Source organism: Adelges cooleyi, unplaced genomic scaffold (genome assembly GCF_023614345.1).
Source record: "Adelges cooleyi isolate 19-005CV unplaced genomic scaffold, UGA_ACOO_1.1 ACOO_flye_CR_arks_rails_tigmint_CR_PRNA_651, whole genome shotgun sequence".
Classification (NCBI taxonomy): Eukaryota; Metazoa; Arthropoda; class Insecta; order Hemiptera; family Adelgidae; genus Adelges; species Adelges cooleyi.
Genome location: NW_026096352.1, coordinates 15,361,714 through 15,379,969, shown reverse-complemented (window position 1 = coordinate 15,379,969; position 18,256 = coordinate 15,361,714). Strand labels below are relative to the sequence as shown.

Here is an 18,256-nt window from a genome sequence, read left to right as displayed (position 1 = left end):
CCCCAAATCCCAATAAACATTAAAATCTGTTTAAAATGCATTCGTAATACCTAACGTTATGTAAAATTCACACAAGCATTTTAAAACATATACAACTTCTGCCATGCTAACCATATGCGATATCCTTTGGTATTAAGAACAAAAGGGCTGCCTAATTTTTTTTTAATATTGAAAAGGTACCCTTTCTGAACTCATAATTGGATGGAGTGCGGAATGACCTAAGACTTACTAGAAATAAATAATGACGAAGAATTGACTACAGACGGGGATACATGCAAACGATATGCACATTTTTATTTTTAAAAAATGAAAAAAACTTAAACAACAAATGTAATTATAATCGTGAGTTTAAACTGTTTATTATGGAAAACATTGAATTAATTGATATTTATTAGTGCAATATAAAATAGAATTTTAGTGCAAAATGAAAATATTATATTAATAAAAATCAATGGTATTCTATAATTTTAGAAAAGATATTCCATTGCTTCCTGGTTTAAATTATTTTAACTGTTCCTCAAGTGGTTGTGTTTTACCGTCTTCCCATATTTGCTCCCATACGTCATTATTTTTTCTGTATACTAGAGATGTAGTTCCATTGTATAGAATACAAGTACGATTCATGGAGTCAACCTCAATATTTTTTATGTATAATTCTGGAAATTGTGTGCTCATGTATAGTCCTAAGAAACGACATATCCGTAATAAAGCGACATGATGTACAGGATGTTCATCTAAAAAATTTTAAAAAATTATTTTTTCAATTTGCTAAAATTAGATTACTGGTCATTACTTTTATTTGTGGTGCATAAACTTTTTAATATTTTCTTTAAAGCTAGCCCAGTAAGAGTTCTTCTCTGTTGTGCAAGTTTTGTCAAATCAAAGTCTCCAAAATCTACGAAAGTAATTGTTAAATGACCGTGTTGGAAATAAATAATAAAAATAAAAGTATTTTAATTGCTCGTGATACTCAGTTATTATATTACATTACAAAGAACTGTGATAAATCAAATTTTTTGTACAACCAGTCGTTAGTGTTAAAACTCAACGAATTTATTCTTTCTATACATGCCATTTCAAAGAACATATTATAAATTAACATTGCAATCAACTTTAGATTAAACGTTCACGATAACACCATAAATGCTTACTAAGTCTCACTCTCACTCTCTCTCCTAATCAAAAAGTTAATTTTATTAAAATTATCGTTTGACATTACAAAATGTATAAAATGAAACAAATTTTAACTCTAAAATAAGCAAGTCTATTAATGACTAACGAACATTTTTTAATTACTTTGTTTTTTATCAAGTTCAAGAATGTCAATATCTGTAACAAATACATCAAATAACATTGTGCCATTAATCTTTAAATCTATTTTTTTTCTTAAGAACTGCAAACTGGATTAATTATCATTTTTTTTTCAATTTAATACTTACCGAATTCAAGAATGTCAACGCCTGTAACAAATAAATCGAATTAATATGAAGTTAATCAAAACCCCGTTTAGGAAAAGCTAGAGTAGATTTTAAAAATGCTGATAAAACTATTTTCACTGTACTGAAAATATCGAGCAAAAATATATTTAATAAAAATTGTTTGATATTTGAAGTATTGGTTTGTGTTATCAGCGGATTCTGATTTCTGACTGATTGTGTGATAGATACAAATAATAATGTATTTAAATCTAAAATTTTGTTTTCCATCAATTTATTTAACTTAAGTGTTTATTTTAATTATTTCATCTGATGTAATTTTAAATGTCAACAATTATAAAGTGCGGTGGATTTGAATTTACTCTAAAACAAGGAAAGCTATTGAACTATCGAAAAATTCGTAATTACTTTGGTCTTCAGCTACTACAAAAGAAGAAATTTCTGTAACAAATACATCAATTCATCATAAAGGTATAAAACACAGTGCAGGGGAGTATGGAGTGGATTTGAATGCAGTTTATATTTGAATAAATAAAAGCTAATACATTGGGGTCGGGGCATAGTGGTGACGGAGCATGGTGGGGTCGGGGAGGTCACAGGTTTAGAGGAATTATTACAACTGAAAGTGATAAAATCACTTTTGAATAAATGCTTCGATGCGAATCAGTAGTTAGTATTTTCAAACCAGTAAAGTCCAAACCAAACACAGTATAAACCACCAAATTAAAAAAGAAATAAAGTGAGGTGCAGTGTTTACAAATTAGTATCAAAGCGTTTATTTGAGAGTAATTTTATCACTTTCAGCTGTAATAATTCCTCTAAACCTGTTAAACCCCTGTCCCCACTATGCCCCGACCCTATTGTACCAACTGTTTAAGATTTAAGGTGTATATGTTAAAATATACGATATCTGCAAAAAACACAGTTTCCCGGCAATTAAAGAAAAACTGTACTCCCGATTTTTTCCTTCGTTTATATGTTATGGATACATATGAGTTCTATCTACTGACAAATTTCCAACTTAAACGTCCTAAAATTACGACTAAAAACCCAAAAATCAACAAAACATGCCCCCTCCCCCTTAGGGGGATGGGAAATGGGTATAATTTAAATTTGAGACTATTGACGTGTGAGGGCATACCAAATAAATATTCCTTATAAATTTCAACTAGATCCAACTTATTTTCTCGAAATTATAGCCAGTAAAAATTTTAACTTTAAAGCTCGTATGTTTTTTTTTTAATTTTATTAGGAAGAAGTAAACGTTTTCAACTTTTAAACCCCCCCCCCCCCCAAGTACCAACTAGATGAAATTAATGATTTATAGAATTGCTACTCGAAAGAATTGGTCCAGTATTAAAAAAGTTACAGTGTACACAGACACAAAAAAAGCCCACATGTTAAAACCAATAGCATCGAAGCTAAAAAATAAAAATTTCATTGACATGATTATTTTCGTAAGATTTGTTTCTTAGTAACTTGATTAATTTTAAGTGCAAAATGATTTATTCAAACATTTTGTTTTCTATTAAAATTTACTTACAAACTTAACTTTCAACAACGTTCAAAGTATCACTATAAATTCAAATCACTAAAGTCTCAATCATTCAATCTATTTCTTTCCTAACCAAATAGTTTAATTTATTAAAATTATCGTTTGAAATGATTAAATATATAAAATGAACCAAATTTCAACCCCTAACCAAGAAAGACTATCGAAAAATTCGTAATTACTTTGGTCTTCATCAACTTCAAGAAAGGCAATATCTGTAACAAATTATAATAAAGTTGTTAAAACCCGGTAAAGGGAAAGATAGGGTAGATTTAATTGTGGGATACATTTAAATTATGCTGATAGAACTAATGTCAATTTACTGGAAATATCGAGAAAAAAATATATTTAATAAAAATTAGTCACGCTGTTTGAAGTATTGGTTTGTGTTATCAGCGGATTGTGATTTCTGACAGATTATGTGATAAAGAATATTAAAAATTCGATTGACATGATTGTGTTGTTAATTTTTTTTCTCATTAAACTAAAGTACAAAATACTTGTATTTAAGTCTAAAATTGTGTTTTCTATCAATGTTTCTAACGTTGATATTATGTAATTCTTTTATCCGCGGTAATACTAAATATTAATAATTATAAAATGCGGTGGATTTTAATTTGCAGGTTGCTTATATTGTTGTGTGCTTATTGTGTATATAATAATTATTTGTTTTTCTTTCGTAAATGTGACCACTTACGTGGTCCCAAATCTGTTCAAAGTTTGCCTAAAACGACAAAGAAAAACTGGCGTGGCAAATTGTTTGTTATAACGCCTACGTATTTTAGGATATGTATTTACAAAAATTGGATCAGATCGTTTTTACTTAACTAAAAAGTTGGCATAATTTTAATAATTGTATCACAGAAATGCTAAATGCAGTCAAAATTAATATACTATAACAATTGCAAATGAAAAATATGAAATAGCTGCTCTAAATAATGTCGAATTAAATAATATCATATTAGAATAATGCAAAATAATAAGTAGTGATTATTATAAAAATTGTAATGTAATTAATACACATATGTATAATACAACATATATAATAGAAAAATACTAATAGTTAATAAATAATAATTATATAAGAAAGGTACTATAATATATTATGTATACCTAGTTCAACTTAGTAATATTAGCAAAATTTAAATTTGCGTAGATAAAAAATCTCCAACAGCTTTTTTTAATCTCATAGAATAATATGACGTAGGTTAATCCGTAATATTTATTTTGTATTTTTCCAATAATTTAAAATTCACGATGAATAGTTTTACTAGGTACTAGGTACTAGGTACTATACCACTTCAAAATAATGATTAACAAACTCATGCAAAATATGTAATTTGGGAATTATTTTACCAAATAAATTTTTTTGCACAGGTAAAAAAGAACCGATCTGATTTTTATAAATACATATCCTAAATGTAGGCGTTTTAACAAACACTTTGCCATGCCAGCATTCTTTTGTCATTTTAGGCAAACTTTTAATTGATTTAGATTAACTATTTGGTAAAAATTATTTTACAAACATGACATTCAACACCGTTCAAAATATCACCATAATTAGATACTAAGTCCCGCTCTCTCTCTTTCTTTCTCTTAACCTAAAAGTTTACTATATTAAAATTATTGTTTGACATTATAAAATATATAAAATGAAGCAAATTTTAACCCTAAACCCAGCTATTTACGACAATCGAAAAGTTCATAATTACTCTGTTCGTCATCAACTTCAGGATAGTAGTAAATATCTGAAACAAATCATTATAAAGTTATAAGACTCGGTATAGGTTCCCCTATGTGGTGGATTTAAATGCAGGGTACATTTGAATAATGCTGATTTGATCGTATCGTACATATTTTGTTTAACTTAAAATTTGATAATTAAATAAATATGTCTTTAAACACTAATAGATTATAAATTACCTGATTGGTGAGGTTTAGAATAGTATTATAATGCGTACAAACCTTTAAACTACACGTTAAAACTCTCAAACTTTAATATTTCGTTTAAATCTATCCAGTCTCTCCTTACAAACTCTTTACGTCATAACAGTCACTCTAAAACTCAGTTTAATTAGACCAAATAATTAATGCAAAATATTATTGTATAAACATTAAATTATATCTACTAGAACGAAAATCAAAAGCTTAATAATAAAACATATTTTATAGCTTCATGCCATTAAGCTTTTATTCGATTTTTTTAAATATTTTTTCTTTAGAACTACAAACTAGATTAACTATCATTTTTTTTATACTTAATATTTACCTAATGTGTTTTTTATTTTCCACGCCACCAGAGACTGGTAATATTTCAATTCTAAAATTAAAAACCAAATATATTTTATGCACCTACATATTTTTTATGACTGAAACCAATATGTCATATTAGTATATGCCAATAGATACATAAGATTACTTTCAAAGTACTAATAAGTAATAAATACGCGTTAAGTATGTATAATGAATAACAAATATAAAAAAAGTGGTTACTGGTTAAATTGTCATAGGATGGTTTTTCTGAAATTAAAACAAAAATCTCGTGTGCATAAAGAATATCAAAATACTGTGTGGAAACACTTCCATAATGTGTAATAAATATTATTACCATCCATGTCGACGGAAATATCCATTTTGTCTGAAATTAACATTACATAAATTAGTGATATTGCATTTTTGTTTTATTATAAACAGGAAGATGAAGCTCAAAGTAGAAAAAATACAAATTTATTAGTAACTCAGAAGAAATGGGCTTTACTGTACTACATTCGTTACAATGGGAATCTCTTTGAAATAATTTGTTAGGAATAAAATATTGGATATATCTTTATCAAATTAAACGAAAAATATTACCTGGTACAGCGATCATAGAATTAATTTTGCCTGAAATTGACATTATAGAAATTAATGATATTGGATTTGATTTGCTATTATGGATTAGAAGACGAAGTTCAAAGTAGAAAAAAACTATATTAAATAGACTGGGGAATCTTTATGAAAATATAATGGCTAAATTGAAGCAGTTGTGGTGTTGAGAATAAAATTTAATAATCAGACGAGGTGGACAGAACTAACATAAGTATTTTTTTCATAAAGATTCCATTTACATTTCAGAAAGAAATGTTATATTTATATCAATTATTGCACAAAGATAAATTTAAGTTGCAATTTTTTTCAAATATTTTTCTCTACTTATATCTTTTTTTATTTAATTTTTATTATTTTAATTTTGACTACCGAAATGCTTGTAAAATGTGGTATCACCAACTATTGTTTCAATTACATATTCCAATCCATCTAGAATAAAAAAAAAAAACAAAATTCGGGCTGTACTAAAAGATTTAAATAACATCCAATTATATACCTTATAAATGTTTAGAATAATATGAAACCATGCTTTAACCGGTAGCCATTAAACTTAACACTACTTCCTTGATGAGGTTATTAGAAAATTAGAAATCGTTACTTTAAATATTATAGTGTTCTGTACACTGATTCTGTAAAAAACTTGTGCACTTTTAACTATTGACAAAAACTATACTATTCAATTCACAAATTACTTGACAATTAGGTACACATAACAAAATATTTATATATTATAAGCATATTAATTTTAAATATATCTTACTTGCTCCAGATTTACCGCCAAAAGGTACATTATTCATATAATAGGCACGCTCTATTTCATTATCTGTAGTAGATAATTAAAAAAATATTTATAAAAATAGTGAATTTAAAACCCTTAAAAAAACTATTTTTAATAAAACATACTAACTTGCAACTAAAACCAATTTCATATAATCCGCTATAAAAAAAAAGTGAAATATTGGATTATTTTTCAAATTAGAATTATTTTTTATAAAAAAAAAAAATTTTACTGACTTTTAACTAAAACCTCTTTCGTATGATCCGCTGTAAAAAAAAGTGAAATATTGGATTTATTTTCAAATTTGAATTACTTACATTAAGTTGGTAATTGTAAAAATAAAATAATTACCTTTAACATTTGCCAAAACATATACAAATAGAAATGACATAAAAAAACAGAAAAGCTTCATTTTCACCTGCAAATAATAATAATAAACGTAAAAGCAACTTATGTAAATCAAACTTGCCTCCAGTTTAGAAATTAGAAGATTTTTGTTTTGTGAGTCTGTTTTTTATATTATAAATATAAATATATACATTTTTTTACTAAACCAACAATATTTCCTAGACCACCAAACTGACGTGTTTGTATAGAAAAGTAGAAATCGAACTTTAAAGATACTATATTTGGCTAAAATTGTAGTTATTTGTTGTCACAATGATGATAATAGATAAAAATTACAATTAGTCTCTATGACCTATTTAAATTGTATTATGTAAGAAAGTTAGGTTACACTATTCAAAATACGAAATAACTTTCAGAAAAGACATAATACACTTAATTTTCAAGCTTTGAACTGAAAGCAAAACTACTAATCATGATTTAATAGTGGAAAGAGGTAAACATTTAAAGAGAATGTTAGGTATATCCATTAAAAAAAAACCCTTGAAAATAAAGTTTATACCGTTATAAAAATTAATTCGATTGATGATGTAGTTAAAAAGACAATTTTCGATATCTTTTTCACAATACCTCACAAAAGTAGCGTCTTAGTAAAACAAACCTATAAAAAAAAGAGTTCTAAATATATTTTGCTTCAAAAGTAACATTCAGCAAAATAATTTAGATTTTCCATCATAACTCCAAAAGTTTCAATGCTACGAAAATTAAAAATATATAATTTTTTAGAGTACCAAATCCGAGTTTTTTGTTGTGTTATATTCAATCTAGATTATACTGTAGAATTTTTCAGAAATATTTTTTTATTAAGAAAACGATTTCAAAAATTGAATTTTTTCTCCACTTCCTATAGTAAACACCAAACCAAATAATGAACAATTAAAAATCTATTATAGAATTCACTCCAAAATGTGGAACGTGTAAAACGCAATATTTGTTACTATGTTTTGGTAAAAAAATAGAAGAAAACTGTACGCTCAAAAACATTGTTAATAGATCCGATAAAAAAATAACTAGCTTTAAAAAATCATCATTACTGTTTTTTTTACACTATAACTTTGGCCCATTAAGTTGGCTTATTTAGTTTTATGGTAATTACAATTTTTTAGAGTTAAAAATACTTACTAAAATGTTTGAACTGATATAACTCCTTAGACAATAATCGACTTGATCAGCTTTTGAAACTAAATGTTCTTCTTCCGACTTATGGGTGGGCTTATTATGCTTCGACCGAAAAAACAGAATCTAAAAGGTTGACTATGTTTATATTATTACACAGCTGCTTCATTATATTTTTTTATATGATTTATCGTGTAGGTACATACATTATTTGGAGTTGAGACTATGTGTTTCTTAGTTATAGGTTATACAACCGTAACATATCCATACATATTACATACAACCAAATGGCACCTACTTTGTGGATATAAATGGGTAAACAGTAAAAAATAACTTTTGCCCTAGTCACCTCCATGGTGATATTTCTGAACTCGTGTGTTAATTCTTACAAAAATCTAAGTAGGTGTAATAACACTAAATACATCAACAAATTATTATCAATTGTCACAAAACATTTGAATAGCTGGTACAGAAAACGATAACAAGACATGTCACGTTATTTATTTAATTTTTGTTACCACATTGCCAATAACAACCACACTTTTATTGTACAACCATTACTTATACTATACTAATTTGTATCGTTTGATAATGTAGGCAAACAACAAATAATGGTTAGCATCGCATTTTTTTTAAATATTCACGTTAAGGAAAATGTGGTATTTTACAAATTACAATTTGTATAGTTTCACTATTTTATTTTAAAGAAAACCAGTTGTTTTTTGGCCACAAATTTGCCACATTATTTGTGTTTTGGAACGTTTAAATTTCAACCATATTGTTACAACTATTTGAGCGAATACAATGTTTTTATAAAAACCAATAATAAAAAAAAAAGTTAAGAGTATCCACACTTCATGCGGATACATCAATACACGGATGTGTCCTGCAATATTGTATCTCTAATCCACTATCTCTATTATTTTACCTCCATACTCCTCCTCTATAATTCCCAAAGTACCTAATTAAGATTAACTAATTTGGAGTACCTAATTAGGAGTACCTAATCTCTTATCTCTCATATATACAACTACTATACTTACAACCGCTAGATCACACCACATGCAAACATTTTCTCAGGTAACGTCAGCGTGATGTACGCAAACACGCACAGATTTTCTTACTGACCCCCCAGCCAAAAGACATACTAAAATTTCACTAAAATTTTTGGAGTAGCTGGGTTCTACGGCCGGTGCAAGAAAATAGTTCAATCATTTTAATAAGTTTCCATAATGAAAGTTGCAGTGTTATACTTGATGTTTTAAAAAATTTACCTTTATTGAAGGTACTTTTTTTGGGCTTCATATAACTATAAAATTGTACAAAATAGTTAAATTATTTCCAATTTTTTGTTGAATATTCTATAAATAAAGTATTACCGATAAACGTAGACCAACTAAAAAAATATTTTCGTTATTTCACTTTTTTAAATGAAGTTTTAGGGTTAACTAAATCATATACAATTTTCTCAAAATTGTATAAAATTGTAAACATTTTCCTTTATTTTACAGAAGCATTAGCCAGAGAATACAATTTAATTTAAAAAAGACGTTGAGAAAAGAAAAGATCAAGAAAACAACGGGGTTGTTCGACTATTAATAAATATTACTTAATTTGTTTTTCCTAATTTAAACGTATTTACGTATATATTTATTGTTTATTATTATTACTCCTAAAAAGGAGTTATTTATTTCTTGTTTTATATTTCGCTCTTTTATGTGTAGTACAGAACTAAAATCTGAAAACAAATACTAAAAGAACATCTGCTTTGACCCTATTACAATAACAAGTTCTTCAAAAGCCGTAAACAATGTTTTGAACATCTATGGTCTATGTATCATAAAACAAATAATAACGAACACAAAAACAACTGAATAATTTACTTTAAATCTTATTTACTTTCCAAGCTAAGCGATAAGTTAGCATGAAAAAAAACAAAGTATGTTTTTATGTATCATACCTAGAATATAAAAAATCCAGTAAAATGGGGTCGGTGTTTAGTGGGGACGGAGAGATCAACAAGTTTTCAAGAATTACTATAACTGAAAGTGATAAAATAATTTTCAAAAAAACGTTTCTAATTTTTACAAAGCCAACGAAACGTTTGCTTTCGTGATGAACAGCATGTTTTACAATGATTGTTGTTGCAATGTAAATAAATACTGTGTAGGAGTCTCGTCTGATCAGTCATATTATAATTCAACTTTCATTTTGAATTTTAGTTAAAATATCTGTGTTGTAAAAAAGCCAACGATACTATTTCCTACATAAAATACAGTATTCTGCACAATGACTGTAGCAATGTAAACAAATGACAAATACCTGTTGGCATCTTACATATTTAAGTTTTAACATTATAAGAACAGTCATGTATACAGTAATATATATTATAGATTTAATACTGGTTTTTTTTTTCGAAAACTAGTGGTTGTTTGAACGTACATTATGTAATATAAGACAATAAGGCATCTGAATGTATAAACACAATGATGATAAAATGTATTAACTAAAATAAAAGATACCCAATAATATACAAAAATATAAATTATAAGCATTTTTATAATATAACTGAGGGACTTGGGAACTGTGATATTTTAGCTTTATTGATTTGGTATTTTGACTTACTGTAATTAATGACTACAGCATAGCATATAACATTTAATAATTTCACCAATAAAAAGTCAGCATGTTGGTTTAGGAGTTGCCGGGTGGTTACGGATCTTCAAGCAATATTCACTGTTTTTTTTTTTTAGTTTTTATCAAAATGTATTACAGCTCGATAATTATAGATATTATTACAATTAATGGTCTTAAGAATATAAAAAGAGAAAATACAATAGTTTAACTGAATAAAAATGTATAACAGCTAATAATGGAAGTTAGAAGGGAAACCAATGGATTGATAATCGCTTTAAATTCGTCCAGAAACTTTGAGAGGGGATCGGCGATTGGGACGTTGTTTGACCGGTATTGACATTCCCAACGACTGATGCGTATGGACTTTGTTGCAGAGGGCACATTTCGCTGGTGAGTCTCGAGATTTTTGACATTCTGTTGAAGAATGGTTAGATGAGAACAGTGTACTTGGAAAAGATGAAATATCAAATATCTCTGTGCTGTTTTCAGATGATTCTAAATCAGTTCTCCAAAGAGGAAGTGGGAGTTTTGTCTTTTGGTTAATACTCACTGTTGAAGTGATAAAATCGCTTTGAAAAAAAAAAACAGTACAGTTGGGTCGGGGCATAGTGGGGACGATGAAGTACAGGTTTACAGGAATTTTTAAATCTGAAAGTAATAAAATCACTTTCGAATAAACGCTTCGATTCAAATCAGTAGTTAGTATTTTCAAGTCACTAAAGTTCAAACCACAGTATAAACCAGCATAGTAAGAAATAATTAAAGGAGGTTCAGTGTTAACAAATTAGCATCAAAGCGTTTATTGGAAAATGATTTTATCCGAGAGGACTAGTACAGTAGGGTCGAGGCATAATGCAATAAAAGCATAGAGAGGACGGAGAGGTCACGGGTCTACAGGAATTATTATTCGTAAAATCACTCTCCAGCCAACTAGATGAATTTTGGGATTTATAGAGTTGCTACTCGAAGGTATTGGTTCAGTATTAAAAAAGTTACAGTGTATAAAGACACAAAAAGCTCACATCATGGTAAAACAAATAGCATCTCTGCTTTGCATTGAAGCAAAAAAAACTTACCCCCTTAATACTAAAATTACAAATTTGAGTTTTTTTATTATGTCGTTGCAATTACAATGATTTTATCGGTGCATTTCAATATATATTATTATTTATAATATATATTAAAATATATAAATTTAAAACTGCATTTATAGTAATTATTGTAAGTTGTAACATCAGGGTATTACAATACAAGAACATAAATAGTTCAAACATTTAAAAACACAAATGATAAAACAAAATTATTTTAATATTATGTATTCCACATTAGTTGTATTGTAAGTTTAAACGTCTATTAGAGGTCTGAAAATACATTTCTTGCATAAAATGCAGTATCTGTTTACTTGGTTTGTATGATAAGCTTTTATGTTTTTACATTATAAGAATTCTCAAATTTTACAAACAAATTTGTAAATATTTTATACTGTAATTTTTTTAAGAGAATTTGTTTTCCGCTATGATTGTGCCAGTGTAAACAAATGAAAATACGAGCGGTTTTATAACAAATTGTATTTTGTTGGTAGTGTTTTTAAAGGGTGTAATGCCTTATAGAACCTTATTGTTAAAATAATTGTAGCGAATACCTATGTATTACATTAATATTTAGTTAATTTATAAGTTTTCCTAAGCTAAACATGTTTTATAATTATATTTTGGTTACAAGGATATTTTGTGAAATAATTTATTATGTAGATTCTAATCCAATGACGAATACCTCAGTTGGTATCACAGTCAATCTTTTAAGTTTTAATATTATTAAAACTATCATGATAAACAATTTTATCTTCGTTTCATTATTGTTTGTTTTTATTATACACAAGTAAATTAAAACAGCTGTTTTAATATGAACAAATGAATAATTCCTGTATGTACCACATAATTTAAATATTATAAAAAATCTACAAAAACAATTTTTATAGCTTTATTATTGTTTTTTTATTGAGTTGTTTTTCTTAACGTATTTTGTTTCGCAGTTGTTTTTGTAATTACATTTTTGAACTATTTTATTTCTTGCACGCTAGAACCTTGAACTTTGTAAAAACCAATGAAATAAACACTTTTTTTATTGATACTGACATTTCTTAAAAACATACATTTTATTTTTATTTTAAAAAAAAATGTGGCACCAAAATGTGGTCGGAGCACAGTTGGGATAGAACATAATTTTAATAATGTACCTACTTTAATAGCTAAATCTTAAATTTCCATCTTTTCTACTTCGAAAAAAAACCCAAAAAAATTACATATACATATATATATATATATTTACAAACTCAACAATGAAGGCTAGTGACACAAACGGGAAGAGGGAGAGACGTCTAGTGGCAGTCATTCGAAACTTGACAACTCCCTCTTTCATTCAATTAATATACATTTATTCAACTATATATCTTTAAATAATGTATGCATTTTATCAATGTTTTAATATATCTAACTACTTAATTACTGTAATCTACTATTGCATATTCAACAAGGTCATCACACGTTTTCACTAAAAACAATATTTTATAAATATTTAATAAAGAAAAATATTATATAAATTACGATAATATTAATATTTCATGATTCTTTATTCAGCAAGCAGTGTAGGCAATAAAAAGTTTTTTGAATTTGTGAATTATAAAACACACTTGATGACTGCGTATAAAATACTTAATAGAAATGGAAAGAGAAGCGTTAATTCTACCAACCAATTAGGTACGTCTGAAGTTAAAATGGAACTGGAGAGAAAGTTCATGTCGCCATTCTTGCGTTACACTTTTACTTTCAGTTAGAGATAAAATATTAGAGAATAAAGAGTGTGATATATGTTTTTTTTTAGTAAAAAATAACTTAATAAAATAAATGTTGTACATTGGTACAAAGCAAAACTTAGGCTTGGCGTCCACCAAAGTAACATGGCAAACTAGTAGTAGTCGAAATTCATCTTCGTCGGACGATGAATGTGCTTTCCATTTAGTGAATTTAATTAATGCATATAATGCAAATTGTCAACAAAGAAAATATTGGGTGCATCCCTATTGGCAAAATAAAATTAAAAAAATAAACGTCGGGCTTTTAATGTATTTAAAGAGTTACATGATTACCCAGAGCGGTTCTAATCATTTTACAGGATGAGTAGCAATACTTTTCACTTGTTACTACTAAAAGTGAGACCATCAGTCGGAAAACAAGTTATAAACTTCAGGAATTCAGTTCCACCTGAATAAACTACCAGGTGTGTATAATTTGCTGATAATCGATCTAGCGCGTGGCAAAAAATTGATACATGCTGGAATCCCACAAAAATATATACATTTAGTAAGAATGTGCAATGACAAGATGTGCTTGTGAAAATATCATCAATTAAAGATTTTGGTGGTTTCTTGAAAAATTCAAATATCTACAAAATGGTTTGGCAAACACAGAAATACATACAATTATTTCCACGGTATACAAAAATAAATTCAGGGGGCCTTCGAAACAAACAAACTCTAGGTCTGGAGTCTTAAGATATCGCTTAAGTATACGACAATCGTTGGTGACCTCGTGTATTATACAAATTACAAAACCATCAGCAACAGAAAAATGCCCAAGTTAAAATACAGTTTTTTTTTAAGTGGACTATAAATGTCAAATTATTTGAAAGCTGTCTCAAAACTTTGTTAAACAAAACGGAAATTTTAGGGAAAATAACATACAAAATACACAACTAACCTTACAAGAAACTGTTTCTTTACTTTATGGAAAGTCACTCAAATTTGGTTTCTCATTCTCTGCAGAAAAATCACAAAGCCTAGTAATCATCAGGAAAATAAAAATAAAAACAACATTACATTACTATAAACATTAATGCAAAATAAAATACAGTATATATATTAGGGGCCATCTTCAAAACACATAGGCCAATCACATCAAACCACTCAGAAGAAATTACTCGAATGTACATCCTTAAATCACTTTCTCACACAACATGGGGATCACACTCAAAACCGTTGCTTCAAGTCCACAAATCACTAATTCAATCAATTTCGAGTACGGGACATTCTTTTGCATTAATGCCAAAAATTTAACTCTCAATATGATTGACACCGTCCAAAATTCTGGTCTAAGAATGTCCACAGTTGTATTTCGCTCAACCCTTATCAATAGTATATATAATATAGCCAGAATAGCCTCACTTTACTTGAGAAGAATATAAATTCTTATGCGGATAGCGTCCAAAAGATCCTAGAACAACAAAAAATCATAAATCACTACCAAATTATATTAGATAACATAAAAATCTCACACTCAGACTTAATAAATACAAAAGATGCTATAAAGATGGCTGGAAAGATCCAGAGTCAAATTATTTATCTGATCCAAAAACTCAAATACACAATTTATATCAAGTATTTAAACCGATTTACGTTTGTTAAAATTAATTATTTTGCAATAAATTAAATACTGAATTGATAGTGTAGTGAAACCAAAAGAGTAAATTCTCAAAAGAAACTAAATATTACAATTTAATTCATACATTTATAAGAACCGTTGATGACGTCTAATTAGTTTTCACAAACGTTAGCCCTTCGTTAGTATGTATTGCCTAGAAATATTGAGATAAAGATCTTGGATAGAGGGAGTATTAAATATAATATGTGTATTGTATACGTATTTAATACTTATTGAACACTATATTTATACAGATTTAATGATAAAATTATCATCATCATCATCATCACCCAGCTTAAGTATTGAAGTCAATACTTTACTAATTGAATACATTTAAAATTCTATGACGCATCTAGTCGTTTGATTCAACTAATAGTAATCATAGTGTAGTTTTATTAAATGTAATCTAAATATAAATAATATTAAAGAAATCTCGAAGAAAAATGTGTTTATTTAACTAAAACTATCGTTATTATATAGTTTTAGAAATACTTAAATGTACAATTACAAAACAGAGCCAACCCAATTGGATCGGAACACAGTAGTGACTGGTGACGGATCATAGGACAATATTATCTATTTTTAAGTATTTAATTAAATTAATAACAAAAAACTTTTCAGACATTTCCAATTTTATATAATTTTTTACTTTGAAATATTATCTGGTACAGTTTAGATTTATTTAACAAGCATAACAAATACATTTATACTAAGCTAAAGATGTTCAATAAAACAAATAGACCTAAGAATTTAAAATGTTTGTAGTTATGGTTTTTTTTTTAAATTAAACTTAAATTATAAACAAAAGTAAAAGGTTTTATGATAACTTTTTTTATAGATTACATTAAACAATATAATTTGAAAGAGGGTTAGCAACAGGGCTAGCTTTACATTGCAAACTATATATCTTTCGAATTTATTCGTATTTAATCAACTTAAACGCCTCCCACTGGTATAGGTTGTTCCACCCATCTCACAGTAACGTAAGGTTGTCGATTGATATCGTCGTCAATGACATTCTCATCATTACTTTCTGCAACGAGACTCTGATAATTACAGTCCGTGTGGTTAACGTGTTTGAGTTTTAGAGATCTAGATACTTCCCATATTTTTTTCATCAACTGTAAATTAAAGAACAAACAATACATTTTTTGAACTGCAAAAAATCAGAGTCAATTCATTTCTTTTTATTCTAAAACGATAAAAATCAATAAAACAAAGCAATTTTTATTTTGTATTTACATAATTTAGGAGTTCCGGGTCTAAGTCCACTGTTCTGGATAAAATGGATACATAATGGTTGAAGTTTCCAGTTACCATTTTTAAGCACATGAACACAATCGCATAGGATACATAGTCAGTCTCGACCACAACAAAAGACGGTCTATTCAAGTCAGGATCTACAATGTGTATAATAAAAATTACCTATTAGGTATCTATACATAAACATTGGTTGTCTTTCGGTAAGTAAGTAAGTCTAATTAAACACTTAAACCACTAGTTTTTGAATAATAAGGAATTTTTGGTGTATCACGATGGACGAATTCACAAAAATATTTATAGAAATCTGTCTAACTAATATAAATACACGGTTTATACTTTTAAAACAAATATATTATAGGATCAGGTTATGTGGTTTATTCTCACGGATGGTAAAAATACATTACTAGTAAATTTATTTTGTATAATTTTTGTGCATAAGCGCATTGGATAGTTTTTAGAGTAGGCGAATCTTAAGAATTAAATGTTCAAATTTTACGTACCCGAATAATCCAGATTACAATCCAAATATGTCATGTCTGATAATAAAGGTTTATTGAACTCCAATTTTCCATAAAAATATTGGTAATTGGTAACAGGTTTAAAACATTTGACTTCCTTTGGGTAAAAATCATACCCTACGCATCGAGTATATCCAAACGTCGTTTCAATGGCGTACCATGATCCAGTAAACTATAGACAAAATGACGGACTAGTACGATTACACAAGTCATATGTGTACCAAATTAAACAAATATAGCTATATTTAAAATTACAGTTAAGCTCTAAGACCTATATAACTATGATCGTTATCGGATACGATAACGATCATAATTATGGTTTAGGAATATTTAAGTGTAATACTCAATTGTTTTATTGTGTTATAATATATCCTGTCAAGTATCAAATGCATAACTTGAACGTACCCTATCCATTTTGAAACCATCCATAGGCTCAAAATGAAGACACTCATGTCCCGAAACGATATTCAAAGAACTAACTAGAAACATGGATAAAAGACACAAGCCATTGAGCTTCATTGTACGACGGTGTAAATATAGACGCGTAAGTTGAATACTATTGAAATCTAAAAAAAAAACCATTGCAATTATATAACCTAAGTCATCATCATTTTATGGCCTTTTGTGGTCCAACCTTACTATCATTAGATGGTTTCTAGACGGGACGGTTCGTTAGGCTATAGCCATAGAGGGTTCGCCCAGCAAGAAACAGTGAGCACTAAACCCACTGCCGCCTTACCGCCTTGGCCACACGTCCTCTATGTATTATTTAAGTAGTAATGTGAGGTTGTGAGGTGTAGTGTTCACAGGTTTGCATCAAAGCATTTATTTAAATACGATTTTATCACTATAATTAATCGAAAATTAGGTAAGCAAGAATTCTCCTTTTCGAAAGAAATTTTTTGTCAAACTTTTGCCATAATACGATTTTAAAATAAAAATGTACACTTTCATTTGAGTTTTGAAATTGATTACAACTCGGTACAAATAACGTGATATTAAAGGCATTTTCGATTTTTGAATGATTTGTAAAAAAAATTTTAGTAGTTTAATTTTGAAGGTGATGAGGTACACTCTTTATTTGTAGAAGAGCCACAAAAAAAAATCAAATACAATGCACTAAAAATGTTGAACATATTCGTTTATAACATTTATAGTCAAATATACAAAAAAAAAATGAGCAAATTATTTAAATTTAAAAAAATATA

The 18,256-nt window shown here is 27.8% G+C and overlaps 2 protein-coding genes across 2 annotated transcripts; both read right to left on the bottom strand.

Moving 5' to 3' along the window:
- Window positions 1-438: 438 nt before the first annotated feature.
- Window positions 439-8,374, bottom strand: LOC126844606 (uncharacterized). The gene is made up of 18 exons (XM_050582909.1): window positions 8,362-8,374; window positions 8,162-8,293; window positions 6,986-7,052; window positions 6,871-6,900; window positions 6,764-6,793; window positions 6,617-6,679; window positions 6,226-6,285; window positions 5,842-5,871; window positions 5,597-5,626; window positions 5,482-5,508; window positions 5,258-5,308; window positions 4,701-4,736; window positions 3,171-3,203; window positions 1,845-1,877; window positions 1,440-1,460; window positions 1,297-1,329; window positions 794-895; window positions 439-734 (listed from the first exon to the last, which is right to left on the bottom strand). The coding sequence occupies exons 3-18, from the start codon at window positions 7,044-7,046 to the stop codon at window positions 502-504; spliced, it is 873 nt and encodes a 290-aa protein (XP_050438866.1). The 5' UTR covers window positions 7,047-7,052; window positions 8,162-8,293; window positions 8,362-8,374; the 3' UTR covers window positions 439-501.
- Window positions 8,375-16,202: 7,828 nt separating this feature from the next.
- On the bottom strand, window positions 16,203-17,497 carry LOC126845009 (uncharacterized). The gene is made up of 4 exons (XM_050583581.1): window positions 17,454-17,497; window positions 17,031-17,220; window positions 16,510-16,667; window positions 16,203-16,388 (listed from the first exon to the last, which is right to left on the bottom strand). Exons 1-4 carry the CDS (start codon window positions 17,475-17,477, stop codon window positions 16,203-16,205), a joined length of 558 nt encoding a protein of 185 aa, XP_050439538.1. The 5' UTR covers window positions 17,478-17,497.
- Window positions 17,498-18,256: the final 759 nt, after the last annotated feature.

Bases quoted from the DNA above. Each gene is read 5' to 3' on its own strand.
- LOC126844606 (XM_050582909.1), bottom strand. From the start codon at position 7,046: ATGAAGCTTTTCTGTTTTTTTATGTCATTTCTATTTGTATATGTTTTG. The intron at 4,737-5,257 runs GTAAATATTAAG...GATTTGTTTCAG, and splicing joins GAAAATAAAAAACACATTAG to ATATTTACTACTATCCTGAA. The intron at 3,204-4,700 runs GTAATTATGAAC...AATTTGTTACAG, and splicing joins TGAAGTTGATGACGAACAGA to ATATTGCCTTTCTTGAAGTT.
- LOC126845009 (XM_050583581.1), bottom strand. From the start codon at position 17,477: ATGGATGGTTTCAAAATGGATAGG. The intron at 16,668-17,030 runs GTACGTAAAATT...TACACATTGTAG, and splicing joins TTGTAATCTGGATTATTCGG to ATCCTGACTTGAATAGACCG. The intron at 16,389-16,509 runs GTAAATACAAAA...TTTAATTTACAG, and splicing joins ACCCGGAACTCCTAAATTAT to TTGATGAAAAAAATATGGGA.